The sequence below is a fragment of the Arachis stenosperma genome, chromosome 8 (genome assembly GCF_014773155.1).
Source record: "Arachis stenosperma cultivar V10309 chromosome 8, arast.V10309.gnm1.PFL2, whole genome shotgun sequence".
Taxonomy (NCBI): Eukaryota; Viridiplantae; Streptophyta; class Magnoliopsida; order Fabales; family Fabaceae; genus Arachis; species Arachis stenosperma.
In genome coordinates, this window is record NC_080384.1 from 14269457 (window position 1) to 14286148 (window position 16692).

The 16692-nt window shown below is 31.5% G+C and overlaps 3 protein-coding genes across 4 annotated transcripts; all 3 read right to left on the minus strand.

Annotated features, from left to right (window-relative positions):
• Positions 1–590: 590 nt before the first annotated feature.
• On the minus strand, positions 591–1758 carry LOC130945120 (uncharacterized). The gene has a single exon (XM_057873804.1). The coding sequence runs from the start codon at positions 1666–1668 to the stop codon at positions 976–978; it is 693 nt and encodes a 230-aa protein (XP_057729787.1). The 5' UTR covers positions 1669–1758; the 3' UTR covers positions 591–975.
• A 6277-nt stretch (positions 1759–8035) lies between these two features.
• LOC130946947 (vacuolar protein sorting-associated protein 9A-like) lies at positions 8036–12493 on the minus strand. The gene is made up of 5 exons (XM_057875854.1): positions 12263–12493; positions 11871–12018; positions 10720–10890; positions 10131–10310; positions 8036–9216 (listed from the first exon to the last, which is right to left on the minus strand). The coding sequence occupies exons 1-5, from the start codon at positions 12352–12354 to the stop codon at positions 8371–8373; spliced, it is 1437 nt and encodes a 478-aa protein (XP_057731837.1). The 5' UTR covers positions 12355–12493; the 3' UTR covers positions 8036–8370.
• A 543-nt stretch (positions 12494–13036) lies between these two features.
• Positions 13037–16692, minus strand: LOC130944922 (beta-1,3-galactosyltransferase 7). Of its 2 annotated transcripts, none has more exons than XM_057873519.1 (11): positions 16455–16692; positions 16174–16270; positions 16016–16071; positions 15639–15856; positions 15388–15451; positions 14669–14741; positions 14463–14583; positions 14262–14349; positions 14013–14138; positions 13719–13828; positions 13037–13612 (listed from the first exon to the last, which is right to left on the minus strand). In XM_057873519.1, exons 1-11 carry the CDS (start codon positions 16544–16546, stop codon positions 13464–13466), a joined length of 1194 nt encoding a protein of 397 aa, XP_057729502.1. In that variant the 5' UTR covers positions 16547–16692; the 3' UTR covers positions 13037–13463. The 2 variants fall into 2 exon arrangements, with proteins under 2 accessions (XP_057729502.1, XP_057729501.1); XM_057873518.1 differs by having other exon boundaries at positions 15639–15865.

Below are 16692 nucleotides of genomic sequence, written 5' to 3' on the forward strand. Positions count from 1 at the left end.
TTTCTAAACTTTGACATATTTATTTGAAATTTGTTCATATTTTGGTCTACTAAATGTTACATGTTGTTCATATTGTTATTTATGGCATGATGTTGTTGACTTGAACACACACAAGACTTTGGTTGAACATGGAACTGTTCTCCGCAGCTTCACAAAATAATTTTAGAATTGGAGCCTTCAACTATTTGCATTAATCCCTTCAATTATGTCATCATCAATTAGTTTGACAAAACACTTGTTTAATAAAACGTCACAGTGATAGATAAAGAAAAAAAAGTTATCTTTTGGTACAAATAGAAGAAGTAAATAGAGACTAGAGAGAGTATTATATATTATTTACTAACTAATTAATCATTCTAACAATGTACCACCCACAAGAAAAAGATAATTCCAAATAAATTGAACGGAGAAAAAAGTGCTATTTTCTAACTAATTTCAAACAAAAATGGCCGTCCCATTTTTGTAATGTGCATAATTGTTTGTTTATATATGGTAACATTATTTGACTATTTCCTTTGCTGGCTCATTTTGATAAGCACAAAGCCAATATTTTTCCTCCCTAATTTTTCTTAATTACAAAAAAAAAAACCTTGTAACCCTTACAAATGAAGTCTCAGTTTCTTTTTTTTTTTTTGCTTTCATATTTTTGGTAAATATACAAGCCTAGATCTTTGACACTTTAACATGATCCCTCACATATCCCATAAAAATTATGGAACCATTACCATTACCAAGCAACACTTCAAATTGGAAACTGAAAAAAACAATAAAAAAGAAAGAAATGAATTTACATCCTATCTGAAGTAAGTAATGATAGTTTCAAAAATTAAGAAAAAAATAACAAAGAAATTCAACTCCTCCACCCAAAAAAAAAAAAAAAAAAACTCTGGATCTGTCTTGCATAGTCTTTTAACTTTTATGTGAAGATTCCACATAGAAGAAAGAAAAGAAGTAATCCCATGAAAAGAAATCAAATCAAAGAGTTGTAGGGTGAAGAGGAATGATTGGATGGTGTTGTTGAAGCTGCAAGCTTTGGAGTGAACCTGATTTTCTCCTTTTCCAAAGACTATCTTTATCTTCTCCCACCTTCTCCTTCTCCTTCTTTATCTGCACTGGCAATGGAGGATCCATCTCATCAATGCTTACTATAGAATATGAAGATGATGAACAACCAAGATTCTTCTTCCCACTTTCACTATTAACCCCATGGCCACTACTCTTTCCAACTACCCTTTGATGATGCTTAATAACAGTAGGAGTAGTTGTTCTTGTTCTTGTGGGAGTGTTGAGAAAGTGTTTGGGAGTGATGAAGATGCTCTTGAGTTTTGTGTATTTGATGAAAACTGGTGAAGGTGAAGAATATGAAGATGAAGTGGTTGTGGTGGTGATGAGTCTGTGTGAGATTGATGAAGAAGTTGGGAAGCCTGCAATCTTGTTGTTTCTCTTCACTTGACCCATGCAACCAATTCTTGGTGACAAAGGCTCGTTTGAAGAAGAAGAAGAAGATGATGATGATGATGGAGGGTTGTTCTTCCATCTTGGGAGAGACACGTCTTTGATGGAAGGTCTTGAACATAGCATTGGAAGGAATGTGTTCCTTTCTTGATCATGGGGGTTCATGTTCATCTTCTTGTGGTGGTGGTAACGGTGGTTTTCACCACCACCCATGGTGGGTAGATAAGAAAAGAGAAGAAAGAGTGAAGATATCAAAGTGAGAGAGTAGAGAAGCTTTGTCAAACTTTGTAATCTTCCTTTCTCTTTTTATCAATATTAATACACACAACATTTGCTCAAATTCCTTTTATATAATAGAAAAAAAAAAGTGAAAACTCATGTAAATTGATATTAAGAGCTGTTAGATAAAAATTTAGTTAAATTAGTTAAATTATTTAACGATTCTCAAATATCAACTTCACGTGAAGTCGGCTGCACCTGAGTTTTCACAAAAAATATATTAGGTGAACAAATTATTTTAGTAACTAAATTAATTCTTTTTCTTTTTCTTTTTTCAACTAAAACTTTTGTTATCAATTCTTAAATATAGAAAAATTTAATTATCAAAATGACTTAATCATGTAGATCTCAAAAATTATAGAAAATTAACATTTTTAGCTATCAATTTTTTCTTTGTAATTTTCATGGAAAAGAAACATAAAAGGGCAGATATAAAGAAGAAAATATAAATGTAAGAAATAAAAATAAAATTTATAAAAATGTTTACTAAAAGTAAATTTTTATAATTGAACTCATATAATATATACCAGTATTGTTGTTATTTTGTTATACTTAAACTTACAACTCATTTCTTAGCTAATCATATTTTATTTTCCTGAGATTTTATGAAAGAAGTAAGAGTGTTTCACTTTTTTTTGTTCATTTTTCAAAATTTAAAATTAAAATAATGACATATATTACCATCTTTTGTTATATACATTGGTGTGTAGTGTGGACTTTTACTTGGTCTCCTTTTTAAGAGTAAAGAAAGGAGAAATTATTATAAAGAAGAAGACAAAATAAATAGAATAGAAGAGATGATTGCAAGGAAGGAGTCTCATTGAAGATTGGGAACAGGCATCAAATGTTCAGGACCAGGACACCCCAAGGACCACATTACACTAAATATACTAAGCTTTTATTATTTTTAGTATTTTTATTGAATTTAATGTACTGTTAATATAAAATATTTTTATACGTGTATTTAATTATATAATATTATTTCAATAAAAATAAGGGTAAAATACTTAATTAAACTAAAAGCATCTCAAAATTATATGAATTCTCCAAAATAAAAATAGTTAAGTCAAAGTCTCATGCATATATTTATATAAATTGAATAATTGACTTAGTTTGGTTTATAAAAGAATTGAGTAGATATTAGTAAATCGAATTGACCTAATTCGATTTATTACTGAACAACTTATATATAATAAATTGAATAAGCTTAATTCGATTTAGTATCGGTATAAATTATTGACATTTACTACTTTAAATTATTAATTTTAAAAACATAAATATTAATAAAAAAATAGTCCTATTTTGATTGAAATAAAATATCAAAAAAATCAAAACGAATAAGAATAAATATCCAATTTTTGTATTTTAGTTCAAATTGCAGAAAATCTACATTTTTATAAATTTATGAATTGAAAACAAAACAATAAACGATTGTTAAAAATTCATTAAAAATCATCATTTGACTTATTAGCATATCTAAAGAAACATTATCAAAATTTTTTATATTAAAAAAGTTAATATAAAGTATAGTCCTCTAAAGTGACATAAGACTTAAAACTTAAATTTTTTCAAAATAAAAAATAACAAATAGTTATATATTATAATACAACTAATTACATATATTTATACAATATATAATTTGAATAATAACTTATTTAAAATTTTAATTATTGAAATATATATTAAAATGACCAATTATATTTATAAGAAAATGAATTCACTGATTTTATTTAAACTGTATTAATTAATTCTATAAACTCTAATAACTTTTTTTATAATAAGTGAAATAAAAAATGAGGAGTTGTATTTATCTAAACATTATTCATTGATAATGGTAGGAAAGTACACACACTACTATAGTGGTAAAATCATAGGCTGACCAACCCTTTGTCCCCCTCCTTATCAATGTCTCCACTTCAAGGTAGTAATTACTTATTATTACTTAATGGTGTTTTGTTATTGACGTAAAAAATATTCAAACTAATATGATAATGCATATATTATTATTTTTCTTACTAAGTAATCTCAAATACTTTTTTCTATCATTATCAACAATTTATCATAGAAATTTCCTTGCAATGGACCGAGGATAATAACAGCTTGTGTTTATCCTAGGACTCAATATTACAATAATTATCAAGTTGGAAAATTTCAACAAAATTTTGAGATAATTCGTACTGCAACAAATTTTTTAATTTTTTTCCCCAAGCAATTATTGAATTTTGTTTGCATGATGAGTCAAAGACAATAATATTATTAGTGCTAAAACTTATTATGAGGAGAACCACGTTCACCAATAAGCTAATAATCCAGGGAAGACATTATTATAATTATTATTATAATGTACATTACATCGAGTGAATTGCCCTAAACTATAACGAAAGATATGGATTGACCAATGTGTTTGTCTTTATATATATATATGTCCCTTTATTTGTTTATCATTATTACTAACTTATATTTATATTTACTCTATTTGAAAAAGAAGAAAAAAATAAAACAGGTTAATTTATTTATTTATTTTTACTAATTTTATATTTATTAAATAAAAAATAGATCTATATGTATCGACAATAAGAGAATATAAAAAACTTTACCATCTTTGATGTGTGAAAAAAAAAAAAAAAGAGTTAACAATTAACATGGTTTGATGCAAGCAACCAAAATGTTGTCACAATTGATTTTGACTTGAAATAGCGGAGTCAAAGTGTAGTAATCCAGTGAGCGTGTTTTGTGGAGTGGGTCCACAATGTCCCCACTCTCTTCTTTCTTCGCCACGCAATATAACTCACACTCACTCTAAAATTGAATTGTTCATTAAATTTATCATTAATAAATAAATTACTATATATAAAAAATAATATTTGAATTTTTAATATTTATTTAAATAAATAAATGAATTGACTAAACTAACTAAAATTATCCAATTTGAATCGTTTAATTGGTTACCTCATTTTTATTTGCTTAAATAAAAATAAATATTTAAAATTTAAAATTTCATATTATGAATATAGTAATTTATTAGATAATAATAAATCTTTTAAATAGAATTCAACTGTAACGGATTAGTTTTTGATTGATTAGATTAAAAAATACAATAAAAAAAAGTAATATGATTTTTTTTTTAAATACTAGCTCTTCTTAAATTTCAAGTATGATAGTACTCTAGTGAATTTTATATGTAAAATATTATCATTTGCTTAAGTATGTTCGTTATCGACATAAATTTGGACAGCTATACATAGTTTTACACTAATTAATAATCAAGTCATGTGGGCTTAATTTTCAAATCTATTATTTTTTCAAGTCCTAAGTTAGATAAGTCTTATTTATACACACAAATACCATATGATAATGTTCAGACATAATCACTATTTTTTTAAGGCTGCCTTTAATGACTCTTGATTTTAAATTAAAAGAATATAAAATATACACGTTACAAGGAGGAAAAAGAAAAAAAAAGGGGGAAAGGAGAATACAAAACGTAAAACTAATCACATGGAAAGAAAATTATATTGATTGAAAACCTTGGTTGATGCATTTTATTTGCGGCCGACACGCCATCAATATCTGCATGTGTAAGGCACGTGATCACACCCTTTTGGTATCTCATCATCTCATGGGATCTTTATTCTTTAGTTTTTATTAAAAATGAAAAAAAAAGAAAAAACTTAATCCAAAAAAAATTATTAAAACTTATTACATTTTTTCTCTCCAACGTTAGCTTTAATATCTTAGATGGCTTAATCTTCAAGTGTATGTACTTTACATAACATACCAAACTAATATTTCACTAAAGTTGTGTGTGTGTGAATTCTATAATAACTATAATTATGATAAATATAGTGGTTATGAAATTATTTTGACAATACTTAAAAGATATAGCTAAAATTAAGATGATATTTTTTACTATTTAATTTTTATCAATAGTATTTTACAATTTGCTTATATATAAAGAATCACAAATTTGCTGAGCAAAAGAATCTGCTTTGTGCTATAATGGTTGTATAACTTAGAAGAGAAGCAAGAAAATTTGTTGTTGAAGGAGTAGAGACGAGAGAGATCCAAAACTTAGTAGATTGCGTCCAAAATAACAAGGGAAAAAAGGTCAATTTTAAAATAAAAAATACTATAAGGAACACTGCCCAAGAGAAACAACATGAAAATTAGAAAATATAATTAATTACTATTAATGATAAAATGCTACAGCAAAGTAAAACAGGCATGTATTAGGCTAGTGAAAAGTGAACCTACTTGTGAACATACTAAACATAGCTATTGACAAAGACTGTCTTCAAAGAATAGGACATGCATTGTTGTCTTAAATTATTTCAGGTGCAACTTTATAGTATAAATTAATTATTTAAGGCTTTAGCTAATGAAAATTAAGGTTACTTATTAGTGTGATTTTAATAAATCTATAATACGGTGATTACATTAGTTCAATGAAGCACGGATACTTCGTTGAGTTACTGTATTTGCGTGTCGGACACATTTCGGATACGATACTCGTTGACATTCGTCCGACACGCGTGTTTGCTGTGTCCAACTGTGTCTTAATTAAAAATAAAAAATTCTTTTTCAAACACACTTGGACACACCATATAACGTTGAAATAAATTTAGAAATAATATATATTATTATTTATTAAAACAAAAAATATTTTAGATACTTTTATATAGTTAAAAAAAAGACATTAAAAATAGTTAAAAATTATTTTATATTTTAACAGCAATAAAATATCAAAAATTCATTGTAATTTATCTAAAAAATACTTTATATTCTATATATATGCCGTGTCCCCGTGTCTTATAAAATTTTAAAATTCGTGTGTCCGCATGTCTCGTGTCGTGTTGTGTCCCGAATCCATGTCAGTGTCCGTGCATCATAGCATTAGTTATGATATTTTAAAAAGTGCTTTTAAAATTAAAATAAAATATTTTTATTATTTAATAATTTAAAAAAAAAGTGTTATTAAAAAATATTAAAATATAAAAAATAATTAATTTTAACATTTTCATAGTTATTATAGTCACCATAAATATTGACATATTAAAATTCACCAATTTATTAATATTTTAATATCAATGTTATTTTCTCTTAATTCTTTTAAAAGTAGTAAATTTTTATAAAAGTAGTTAAACAAAATCATTATTTGAAAGAGTTCAGTTAATTGCTCATTTTCCAAAAATGTCTCTATGACAGAGTTTAAGCATGGAGAAGAACCTTGCTTTAGATAGGTCAGACAAGTCTGAAGTTTAGTTGACCAGAACATGATCTTGAGATTATGAAAACCCCCAAAGAAAAATATATTTATTGGAAAATCTTAAACGATTATGAATAAACTATTAGTTAATCTTTCAGGGGTGATTTGCAAAGAGGATAATGAGTGATGAGGTTCCATAACTTGTATATGATAAAATACTTTGCATTATTAAGGGAATAATTTTTTTTTATATAAGGATATAAGAGAAAGAGACAAGGCATTGGTGCTATCCAGCTTTGTAAAAAAGAAGCATAACCTGTTGTGTTGATATTGTAGGCAAGATTTAATGCCTCTGAATCAAATTCTCGATCAAGTCTCTTAAAACATGGAAAAGAAACAATTCATGTAAAGTTAGAAATGTATATGCATTATTTTCCCTCACTCTTGAATTATTTCATTTTCTCCCTTTTTTGATGCATGATATTTGATGAGTAAATAATGATTTATAATCATGAAATATTCGAGTGTCGATAAAATTGATTACTGAAAAATTAAACTAATGTTATACTCGTAAAAAATGATAATAAAGGTAATTTAAAAATTTATGTGATTTTTTAACAGAGTCAACAAAAATTTAATAATTAAATATTTTTATTTTGTAGTTAATTTTATCAATACTCAAATATTTTATATTTAGAAATAATTATTTACTTATATTTGATATTGGTTGGAGAGTGAATAACATCTAGTCGGTGCTATAAAAGCTGGCACTATTTTGGGGAGGCTTGTCTAATCTGGGTTACCAGCTCCCAGGGCCCAATTTCCATGTTTCATAGATCTTCACACTGTTCATTATGTGCAAATACAATGTTTCCAACATGGCTGAGACCCAACTTGGCCCCCTCTGTTACATAACTTTTCTTGATCCAGCATATTAATATAATATTGCAATCTTGTAGACCATTATGGATAAGTAATGATTAATGAATATTGTTATTTAAATATAACTTCATCATAATCTCTTATTATCAAACACATATCTGGCCACTGTGAGAAGAACAGCCACTATCAATAACAATTCTGGTGAGACATAAAGAGCTATTATATTATGATGAAGAGGAGAATATTATTCACTGCATACAGGGATAGCAGAACACACAACTGGATTTTCAATTTTCATCTTTACTTTCTTTTTTATCAATGGCAAATTTCTAGTCATAGTTGAGAAAAGAAATTTCATGAAAGTTCTAAAACTCTATAAAGAACATGTTACAGACGGCATAGTGATCATGGTATTCCCCATACATAAGCAAAGCAGGGGCCAAGCACCACAAAACCAAAGGTATAAAGTAAATTTACATGAAAAGATAGTCGAAAAAAATGTAGGGTATGTGATAAGGGGGGCAAAAAATGATCTTTTCTAGTTCCAACTAATCAGAGGATTCTACACTGGTCCCACCTTCTGGTGCAACTGTTTCATCCTGTGGCACAACAGATTCAACTGTTTTCTCCTCATCTGGTGAAACTTTTTCTGAACTATCCTCTTTTTTACTTGAATCATTAGAATCTTCTGATTTCTCGTGGGCATCTACATGTCCACCATCTGATGCTGACTCTACTGTGGCTTCATCATGGACTTGAACATTGTTTGGTGGATTAGATGATGAAGGATGAGATTTAGTGGAGACTCCTAACCCCTTGGAGAGAGAAACATACTTGAAAACAAGTTGTTTATAATTGTTCAGTAGGTCTTCAACATCACCTACTGTTAGGTCACCTACACTGGCAAACAAATATGGGTACTCCCTGAAAACTTCATTCAACTTATCCTCCTTTAAAAGCATATTTGCCCCTTTGTTCTCCAACTCTGAGAGGGATGGAACCTTTGTGATTAATGACTCATCTGCAAGGGTCATATTCTTATTTTCGTATTTTGGAAGAGATGGAGCAGTTTGTAATAAGGCATCGTTATTATCATTTGAAGCTCTTTTTTGGTGCTTGGTGGCTTCTGATATTGGCTGGTTTCCATGATTTTGATAAGTTGAACCGGAATCTTGCGTACTAGCTGAAAGCCCCGACAGAAGGGTGCGGGCGAATTCCATGTTTCTCTCAAACTCACTTTCATCCATTGAAAGAGCTTTTGCATCGATGTTTGAGATGAAGGACTCAACAGAGAGCATATTTGTAAAGTAATATGCTGCTTCCCCAGTCAATCGTGATTGGCGTCTAAATCTTTGTATATACAGTAGATTTGAGTGCAGTTGTGGAGGGTTCGCCTGCAAAGTATCATTAGTAGAAGAAACTTTGTTTTAACTGTAAAAGCAGATTCTAAGAGAAAATAAGGTCTTTATGCATAATTGGCATGTTCGGCCAATCTAAGTTTGAGCAACACATATAAAAGAAAATCCATCATTCAAGTTAACACGTCGGCAAAAAGAAACGATAACACTGTATAATTCTGTAGTTTATGTCTCTCACTGTCATATATTTCCAGTTCCACTAGTCTTCAGTTTTGAGGAACAGATAAATAATTTTGATAGCAAAGATTTCCAAAAATAAAGTCAAATATATTTGCACCATAAGCACTACAAAGGACTAAATTGTTTACAGCAAATAACATAAATTAATGAAACAAACACCCCAACCAAAGAATGTGTATTTATGGCCAATTGGTCACGCCATGATTAATGGACAGGTTCAAGCAACAAGGCATTTCAACATGCAAAGGTATTACACAACTTCCCAATTACAAACTTTATTTCTATTAAGGAAAGTTCAAGAAGCAAAAGACTGTATGTTAAAGCTTTTTTAAATAGAGGAATATATGTTAGAAGACAACGAGGGTGAAGTGCAAGAGAGGATATCCTCCAAAAGCAACCACAAAGCAAAGAAAGCAAAAACAAAACCTCCGATAGGAAACCATAAAACAAACAGATTGACAAGAGAAAACGAAAAAAGAACCCCCACGATTGACCCAAACACCTCCTATGACCGCCCCATTTCTCTCTTCAACAAGACAACTTGGACAAAAGGGGCAAACTAGTATATGTATGTACAAGTGAATATCCATAATTCATACCCATGATCTTTTAGAGGGTACAGGAACTAAGAAAATTGTACTTCAAGAACAAAATTATTTTATTCGTGAAAATTATGTGCATATCAATTTGTGATGAAATATTGGGATTACCTTTATGGTAACATAAATTAGCACAGGAAGAAAATCATCAGCTCCTGGAGGACTATCTTTGGATGCTAGAGAAGCATTAAGCAGCAAGTTACCGATAACCTTGCAGCAATTTAGTATACAGACAAGTTTGTCTCTGGGTGCCTTGTACATGTTGATTTTCTGCAATTCTTTTTGTGCAAGCTGCCGCCATAAAAACCAAACAGAAAATATAAGATTTTAAGGAAGCAGGATTACATACAGAAAACGATTGCCAAAGCTGTAGTAAAAACTCAAGATTGGAAGAATTCTTCCAGCACTTTTGCCTGGCATTTGACAAATTGAAAATTTACAAACTAATATGGCAACTAGAGAGCCTTATATAAAGTTGATTCTTAGGAAAAGATTGGCCAATCAAGAATATTATCCATCAGGAAAGACAAAGTGACAAACATTAAGGTGCATATGTCATCATACATCATAGAATATGTTGTTATGAAGGGTTCAATCTTCAAATTTAATAACTCTGAGCAGCTTTTACACTTTTGCTAAACCTACATATGTTTTTCCTTTTGTGGGGAAAAGAAAAATGAACGTGTAGTTATGTACTCACCAACCACGATGTTTCATTCTCAAAGGCTGGCTTGATATCCAAATTTTCTGGCTTGATAAACTGTTGAACTAAAGCCATCTTTTCAGAAAGTTGATCATCAAGTTTTACATCCTCTGGAAGAGAAGCAAATACACGGGCAAACAACTTTGTCATGACATACTTCTCAAGCCCCTACATATGAGCAAAACCCAATGATCAATAGATCACCTAACAATGTAAGTGTTATATGTTAAATTAGTAACAAAAAAATTTACAGCAGAAAAAGGTGGGATCAGTAAGAAAGCACATAGAATCAGAAATTTTCAGAAAGACTGATTGAATTCAGGGGAAAAAAAGTACGACCAAGTTCTTATTTAATTCATGCATTAAACTATAAAGAAATGAGCTTTGATAATAATACTTGCATAAATTGCAGGGATGTGTGCACTTGGCAGGCAGAGTGACTAGATAAATTCTAGCTTCTAGTAAATAACATACGTTAAATCGAATATACAAAATGTTACATTTTTAAATTGACAACCAGGGTGTTCAAGTTTTATTTACCTTTTTGTAGCTCAAGGATAACAACCTTCTATACATTTGCTAGCAAGTTTCATTCAAACAAATTCATATCTCAGCATACACCATAACATTGTGCAATGATATATAAATCAATGGGTGGTCCTACGAGCAAAATTGCTGCCTCGATTGCTACAAAACATTCTTTTGCAATGAGGCAACTAGATGTGCGAATACACACCACAATACTAAATCCGTCTTCTATTCTAAATTTATCTCTACAACTTTCTTGACACTAGCTTTATAAAATTAATCATTATTCAAAGATAAAATCCAAGAAAAAGCCTCCAGAAGAAAAATGAAAAGGGAAAAGTGGGTCATAACGATCGAATAAATAACCGAATTCAACCACCCCAAGTTACAGGCTAAGAGACTAAAGCTACACTATTTTTAGCTGCACCAAATGCAAGGACCACAGAAATCAAAGAAAAAAAATATATTAGAAGGATCAATGTCACAATTCAGTGATCCACAATCTAGTACCTAATTAATTGACTATAAATATCTGAAGTTTTGGATCAAAAACATAAATACAGCACTGAATAAGCAAAACCAAAAGTGCAAAGATATCTAAAGAGAGAAAAGAAACTAACTTCACCAGCACTTTCGAGCTCTTCATCAGAGCAACCAGCCCAAAGTGGATGAGCCCTAAAAGCAGCTTCCATGTTGGTAAAGAACTCTTGCACTGCGCCACCGTCCCTCTCAGGATCAGGTGCATTGTTCGAAAACGACACTATGAAACTGCAATCAATGGAACACACTCTCTCTTAACTCTTAAAATCATAGTAAGTAATTAATTTAGACCTACTGCTAAGCTAAGCTAAGCTACCTTCTGATTAAAGCACCAATTAGGTTTAATAATAACAATAAATTAACTAGATAGAAAGGAATCATACAGAGAGAGAGAGAGAGAGAGAGAGAGAGAGAGAGAGAGAGAGAGAGAGAGAAGAGAGAGAGAGAGAAAGAGAGAAAGAGAGAGAGAGACCTCTTGATGGCTTTGACGAAATCGGCAGCGGAGGGTTGGCGCATCCGCTCGAGGAAGTCGTGTAAGCCAAGGAAAACGTCGGCGTGTTCCATTCTCCGCCGCGCCGCAGTGACTTATTCTTCGAAGAGTTGACAACACCAAGACGGAGAAACTGCTCCTTCTTGATGCGATCAAAAACCACAATTTTTTACTTTCTCATCTTTCTCAAATCTTCACCTTCCTTCCTTCCATGTAAACCCTTTCTCTTTTTTTTTTATTTTTTTTTTTATTTTACTTTAAACAGATTTTGACATGTTCTTTCTTCTTTCGTTTTTTATTGTTACATTGTGTGTGATGTATCTTTTTTTTTAACATGAATGTTAACAAATTTGATGGTTAGATTTGAGAAATAGTAAAATTAATAGAAAAATCTGACCTTCAGATCTTATTATGAAGGCTGAAATTTTAAAATTTAATGGAACACAAATCAAAAGGTGCAATATAAATCTGAGAGTTAGATTTGTGTACATAAAAAAAATTATAAATGATTTGTTGATATCCAATTCTACATTACAGTAAAACATTCCAATTTAAATACGATGAAACTTTTATGCCGTTGTTTTTATGTGAAATTAATAAATAAAATTTTTTATATGGTTTCAAAGATAAACTTGACATAAAAGACAAATATAAATAGATTTCCATCTTTAAAACATGTAATAAAATTTGATGTGAGAAAAAATTAACTTTCCAATGCTTCTGATGAATGCATCAATTGTTAAGAAGAAATAGGACTAGTGGAACTTGTGATTTCAGCATATCGAAATTCTAACATACAGTATAAGTTACAATACAATACTATCATTCACTACTACAAAGAACAAAAAATCAAGTAACCTCACTTCAACTACAAACACAGAAACGTTACGTACAAATAACATAACACCTTGTATTGATTCATATCCTTCCATACTAAAAAATAAGATCGGAAGGTATTGTGAACTCTGAAGAAATCTGTATCCTGAAATCCACATTCAAGCCATTGCTAACTCCAGTTAACAGCTTCCAAAATCGATGAACCTGCTTCGGTTGCCGGCTCTAATTACCTCATGCATTCTTGATTCTTCCATTCCATCTCAGAGCTCAAATCCAAAAATTGTTATTTGTTTCAGCTGCTATTAAACAATGAGTCCCTTTTCTAAGTTCCTCTTTCAGAATATATCTATAGTAGAGCACTCCATACAGCTCCATCGCCTTCGCCGCATTTTGAGTGGACAAATTTAATCTTCTCCACCGACTTGCAGATTCCGCTGCAGCTCCAGTCAAATGACGCCACGCATATGTTACCGGCCTGCGCCTTCCACTCGCAATCTACAGGAACATTGATTGTAAATCAACTAGAAGTGAGAACCATAACCAAAAGAGATTGCAAAGGAGACTAACATAGAAATAGTTACATATTTATCAGATACAGTACCTGGAGGTGTCCCACAACACATACTGCGTTCGTCTATATGCTCGACTTCAAGACCGATAAACCACGAACCAAGTGAAACATCTTCGTTAGCATATTTATGCAAAATTGGCCTGAAGTCACAATAAGGATCCAGATGAAATTTGTCTATTTGTAAAAGTATATACAGCAGATTCTTGATGGTTACAACTACAATAGACTGATCCATGAGCTTTGTGTTCATATTTCGAAACATTTTTGTCATGAAAAAGGTTTCTTATGCAAATGATGCACAGGTGTTGCAAACAATAAACATACTGGTTGATGGAAATGTAAGTGGCCAGATCCTTAGAAATCGCATATATCTGCCCGGTTGCGTGTCGGAAGTATTTGTTTCCCTCCTCTCCAAACTTCCAAAACTCAGGTTCATGGTACTTGACATCCCTATATATACAGAAATGCACTTAACAGGTAAATACAATTGACATAAAGAAAGACAGAGAATAGAAGTAGCCGCATTCCCATTATATGTACGTATATATAGATATAGAAGTTCGGTGGAATTACTTTCGAGAAAGAACAGGCCCTGATTTCATACAACCAATGTAGATTCTGGGTTTTGAACGATGACGAGCAAGCGTTGTTGCCAAAACACCTATAAATAGCGTACGTTAGGGAGGGGAATAAGTACTTGTGCAAACGAAATGGGACGAGAATTGGTAGAGGAAACTTAAGAAAGATGACAGAGAATCTGGAGATAGCATATACCTAAATTGACATGGACATCATCATCCACCTTAACATAGAAATCGGCATCCCACATTGCAACTGCAGTAGAAAAAAATATCTTTGTCTTTGCAGACAGTTCATGATACCCTTCAACGTGTTCCTACAAGGTAACATATGCCAAAGATTAAATTCCTGCCGGATTAACCAGAGTTTTCATAGATAAAATGTGCTATCGTCTGCCTTACCAGACGCAGAAAATCTTTGTGCTGGTTTTCTTCTGCATCAATAGCTCGATCTAGAATGCTGTTGGAAGTTGCACTGAGATAGCAATGATAACATCATCCACGTTAGATCCATTATTAATTATTAGCAACCTATATAATATTATCAGCTTTCAAATAGGCAAACAAACAATAACAAAGTCTTATCCCACTAGGTAAGATCGGCTACATCGATCAAACGACGTCATTGCGCCTTATCTTATTTCATGTTTAAGCTCTTAAATAGGCAAAGAAACTAAAAATGACACCATGCCCTATAGGTACTGGAAGAAAGCCAATTTTAAGAACAAAATTGGCATAAATGTCCATGCTTACTTAGAGGCTTACTGTAGATAACTAAATATGACAAAAATACAACCACCATACAACATACTAAAAGAAGCAATTCACCAAACACTCCAAGTTCAGCAAGGTATGCTAATGGAAGAAGAAATTTACAATAAAATAGTTCAACATTCCACGAAAGGCACAACATAGGCATATAGAAGAAATAGAATGGGCAAAAGTAAATACTGAAGATAAGTTTGAGTATACTATTATCCTAGTAAGTATTTAGGATTAAAAGAAATTACACAAAAACACAATAACATACATTAAAACTTCAAAGGAAAGGATAACTTTAACAACTTATGTTGTCAAGATAATTTACAGTCACACTAAACTAGAATCGTCCAGCCAATTACCTGTGACCAATCATGAATCTGATAACAATTCCCTTCTCGCGCTCCAACTGAAGAAGTTGTTCTCCTGTTCAAACAGATATTAGATACATATAAAAGTTGGCCATGCCATTCTAGTTCAATGTCCTCTCAATATTAGGATCCATATAATCATCTATCATAAAACTTCTCCTCTAATATTCACCGCATTTTTTAAAGGTGGATACCAAAATTGACTCTTAGCAGAAACAGTTTCTAGAGGAAATAGAATATACCCTGAGGCATCCAAGTCTCTCGAACCGAATCACGCCTCTTCCTGCTACTGAAAGCTGTGTTTATTCCAATCACTACAAAGGCCTTCTTCCTAGGAAGGCCTTCCCCGGAGATCCCCATGGTAGTGGCCGTGCTATTCGAGTCAGAGATCCCGGCTTCATGAGAACTCCTAGCAGCTGCTAGTTCCATTTGTAGCATGGAAACCTGCTTATCTAAAGCCCTGGCATGCCTCAATATAAATAGAGAGGAAAAAAAACAATCATTAATTTATCATTCAACCCCAAAATTCAATAAAAATAAAAATACAAAAGCTCCAATTGCAACCAAATCTAAGCCAAAAAAGGAAAGAGACTCAGGTTAATTAGTTAGAAGCACTCACTGAATTGCCTCATGTGTCTTGTACAATTCACTCATCGCATCCTTAGTTGGCTGCTTCTGATATTCCAAAAATGAAAATAAACACAAAAAAGGAAAGTTTAAAAAATGTATTAAAGTTGAACACTTTGTGGCAAATGCTGTTACAAACTCGGAAGATACCTGTTTGGTGGCGCAGTCACCTGAGATCACTTGCAGTTCTTGATCACGTTGATGCTTCGAAATCAGCATGCCGTTTGATTCAGGTTGCTCCCACACCCTGCATCAAACCAGCAAAATAATTTAAAAAAAAAATTCCATGACCCAGATCACAAAGTTTAGAACTTTAAATGAAGCTAAAAGCGTAACAATAGTAACGAAAGTTTCCAAATTTGGAGCAAGCCAAATTCATAGGTCACATCATGGATTAAAAAGATGAGTGAAGGTAGAAGAAGAGGATGGACCTGGTTGTGATGAGCATGCCAAGAAGGAAGGAAAAGATAGAGAAAATGGGAACCCATTTTGCAGAGATTTTGGTGGAAGCACGAGTCTTCATTATCGTCGTCTTCTGTTCTTCTGGGTCTGAATGGAAGAAGATGAGCTGAAAAGAAAATAAGAGAGAGAGAGAGAGAGAGAGAGAGAGAGAGAGAGAGGAATGCAATATGAAAGGAGACAAGGAATTGGTCCAATGACCCGTCAAAT

Coding starts and splice junctions, on each gene's coding strand:
- LOC130945120 (XM_057873804.1), bottom strand. CDS start 1,668: ATGGGTGGTGGTGAAAACCACCGTTACCACCACCACAAGAAGATGAAC.
- LOC130946947 (XM_057875854.1), bottom strand. CDS start 12,354: ATGGAACACGCCGACGTTTTCCTTGGCTTACACGACTTCCTCGAGCGG. Junction 12,019..12,262: donor TTCGTCAAAGCCATCAAGAG/GTCTCTCTCTCT, acceptor CATTGATTGCAG/TTTCATAGTGTCGTTTTCGA. Junction 10,891..11,870: donor AGCTCGAAAGTGCTGGTGAA/GTTAGTTTCTTT, acceptor GCTCATATGTAG/GGGCTTGAGAAGTATGTCAT.
- LOC130944922 (XM_057873518.1), bottom strand. CDS start 16,546: ATGAAGACTCGTGCTTCCACCAAAATCTCTGCAAAATGGGTTCCCATT. Junction 16,072..16,173: donor GTGACTGCGCCACCAAACAG/GTATCTTCCGAG, acceptor TTGGAATATCAG/AAGCAGCCAACTAAGGATGC. Junction 14,742..15,387: donor AGATTCATGATTGGTCACAG/GTAATTGGCTGG, acceptor TTGCTATCTCAG/TGCAACTTCCAACAGCATTC.